Source organism: Engraulis encrasicolus, chromosome 14 (assembly GCF_034702125.1).
Source record: "Engraulis encrasicolus isolate BLACKSEA-1 chromosome 14, IST_EnEncr_1.0, whole genome shotgun sequence".
Taxonomy (NCBI): Eukaryota; Metazoa; Chordata; class Actinopteri; order Clupeiformes; family Engraulidae; genus Engraulis; species Engraulis encrasicolus.
Genome location: NC_085870.1, coordinates 24,994,100 through 24,996,599, shown reverse-complemented (window position 1 = coordinate 24,996,599; position 2,500 = coordinate 24,994,100). Strand labels below are relative to the sequence as shown.

Below are 2,500 nucleotides of genomic sequence, written 5' to 3'. Positions count from 1 at the left end.
TAATCAATTCATTCAATCATTAATTTCTTTACCATCCTCTGCTGAGAAGAGAGGACAGTGGCAATGGTGCTTCCCATTCTCCCTCCTCCCCTCCTCCCCTCCTCCATGCCCTCCCTTCTTCCCAGATTCCTTTTTTCCTTACGCCAGGGACACATACACACGAATTTGGCCGAGCAAAGCGAAGTACTTCGCCATTTATTCCTATGAGGGAGGCGAGGGGAAGCGAACAGGAGCGATGCAAGGTGAAACTATTCGACCACGTTTAATAATGATGCAAATTTCGCCTGTGGCAGCCAATCAAATCAACAACATCAATGTTTCATTCCATTTGATTCGCTGCTATGACCTGGTGACCGTTGAGCTGATACTGAATTTCGCCTCTCTTGGCCTCGCTCGTTTCGCCTGCATGTGTCCCTGGCGTAACCCTAACCCTTCTAACTAACCCTTCTTTGCATCTGCACTTATTGTTCTGTATATTGCCTGTGCACTTTGTATCTGCTAGTGATGTTGGATGTGATTATGTCCTCTTTTGAGAGTCGCTATGGTTATAAAGCGTCTGCCAAATGCAATGTAATGTACTGCGATGTAATAGCATTGTCGTCCTCGGCTGAGAAGAACGTTATCCCTCCTCCCCTCCTTCACTACTTTCTTCCCTACTTCCTCACCACTCCCTCCCTCCTTCCCTCTTTTCCTTGCTTTCTTTTCTCCCTCCTCCCCTCCATTCCCTCCTCCTTCTGTACTTCCTTCTTCTCCTTCCTTACCATCCTCGGCTGAGAAGACGGTGGCAACGGTGCTGAAGGGCCCCTCGCCGCGCTTGTTGAAGGCGCCCACCTTGACGTCGAAGGGCGCGAACGGTGGCACGGTATCGTTGCGGAGCACGTACTTGGCCACGCCGGGCGTGGAGACGATGGCGCGCGTCCAGGTGACGGAGCCGCTGGGCCTCAGGGCGATGATGTAGCCAAAGCCCTCGCCATTCTGCAGCTCCTCAGGAACGGGCTGAGAGGGGAAGCACAACACTATAGTGATATTAAAACACATAGAGGCTGTGGCACCGACATGGTTGCCTTGTTATCTACTGGTCTAACACATACTGCACATACTATACATGCACTGTGCCTCACATCAAGGGCAGAGGGAGAGAGAGAGGGAGAGAGAGAGAATGAGAGAGAGAGAGAGAGAGAGAGAGAGAGAGAGAGAGAGAGAGAGAGAGAGAGAGAGAGAGAGAGAGAGAGAGAGAGAGAGAGAGAGAGAGGTGGTGATACTATGGTGATATTTAAACATGTAAACTGTGGCACAGGCTGCCTTGCATATATTGAGCTCAAACATATTGTATTGAAAAACAGAGAGAGGTTTGACGATGAATGTATATATGTGGAAAGAGGGAGAGGGTGAGAGAGACACAGAGAGAGACACACAAAGAGAGCAAGAGCGAGCACGACAGAGGGACAACGGCAGAGACAGAGATAACGCATGGAGAGGTACATGGAGAGAAAAAAAGACAGAGGGTCTGAGAATAAAGGACGCGCGAGAGAGAGCAAAAGCACGGACAGGCAGACCAAGATTACACAGAAAGTGAAAACAAGAGAAAGACAAAGAACAAGAACAAGAAAGATACACACAGAGAGAAAACAACAGCGAGGAAGAGCAATATGATGTTAGCTAAACGGATGGATGGATAGCAGAAGAAGAAGAAGAAGAAGAAGAAGGAGGAGGAGTAGTAGAAAGAAGGCACACTCCACAGAGATTAAGCAGCAGCCGTCATCAAAGCCCCAACAGACGCACACGGCGTACAGAGAGTCCTCTCCCCCTGGGGACTATTGGAAATAGGGCCGACTGGCGAAGCTCGTGCGCGACAACGTGGAAACATTATGCAGAAAGGCCTTTCCCACCAGGGACGAAAAAAGGGAGAAGAGAGGACTGGAGTTGTTCACAGAGCACCGCTCTCTTTTCTTCTCTTAAGCCCATTTTATATTGATATTAAATTAATACCATCCCCCCACTACTACTACTGCTACTACGGTAGTACTACATGTAGGTGTGGCAGATGTTACTGTTGACACGGGACGTTGTTTAGTGCGAGAAACAAAGAAAGAAGGAAAAGAGGGGAAACGAGAACAAAATCTGGACCACTTTGGGACTGTGTGGAGAGGGAAGAAAAAACAAGGAAGGGACCTCGGCCTGCCAATAAAAAGATACATTCAAAGGCTAACTTAGACAGACAGACAGGCAAAGGGTGCCGTTTCCAGGGAGAGAAAAAACTACTGTGAAGACACGAGACTTCTATCCTTCCCCTTCCCGACGCAATTTAAAACACATTCGGCGGCAATAAATAAGCACGCCGCCTAATAACCATTCGGGAGTGAGAGCCTCTTTATTGCCTTCAAAACCCCGCACCAGAGACATTCATTTCCGAAACAACAACAAGCACAACAAATAAACAGAGGCAGAGGCAGAGGCAGAGGTGTCAGAGGAGGAGGAGGAGGAGGAGGAGGAGGCAGGG

The 2,500-nt window shown here is 48.8% G+C and overlaps 1 protein-coding gene across 1 annotated transcript in view; it reads right to left on the bottom strand.

The window, feature by feature from the left end:
- cntn3b (contactin 3b) overlaps positions 1 to 2,500 on the bottom strand; it is a 107,479-nt gene that overhangs the window by 9,805 nt on the left and 95,174 nt on the right. Inside the window, exon 18 of the mRNA XM_063215280.1 lies at positions 762 to 996. Coding sequence (XP_063071350.1) covers positions 762 to 996 — 235 coding nt within the window. The remainder of the gene's footprint in view (positions 1 to 761; positions 997 to 2,500) is intronic.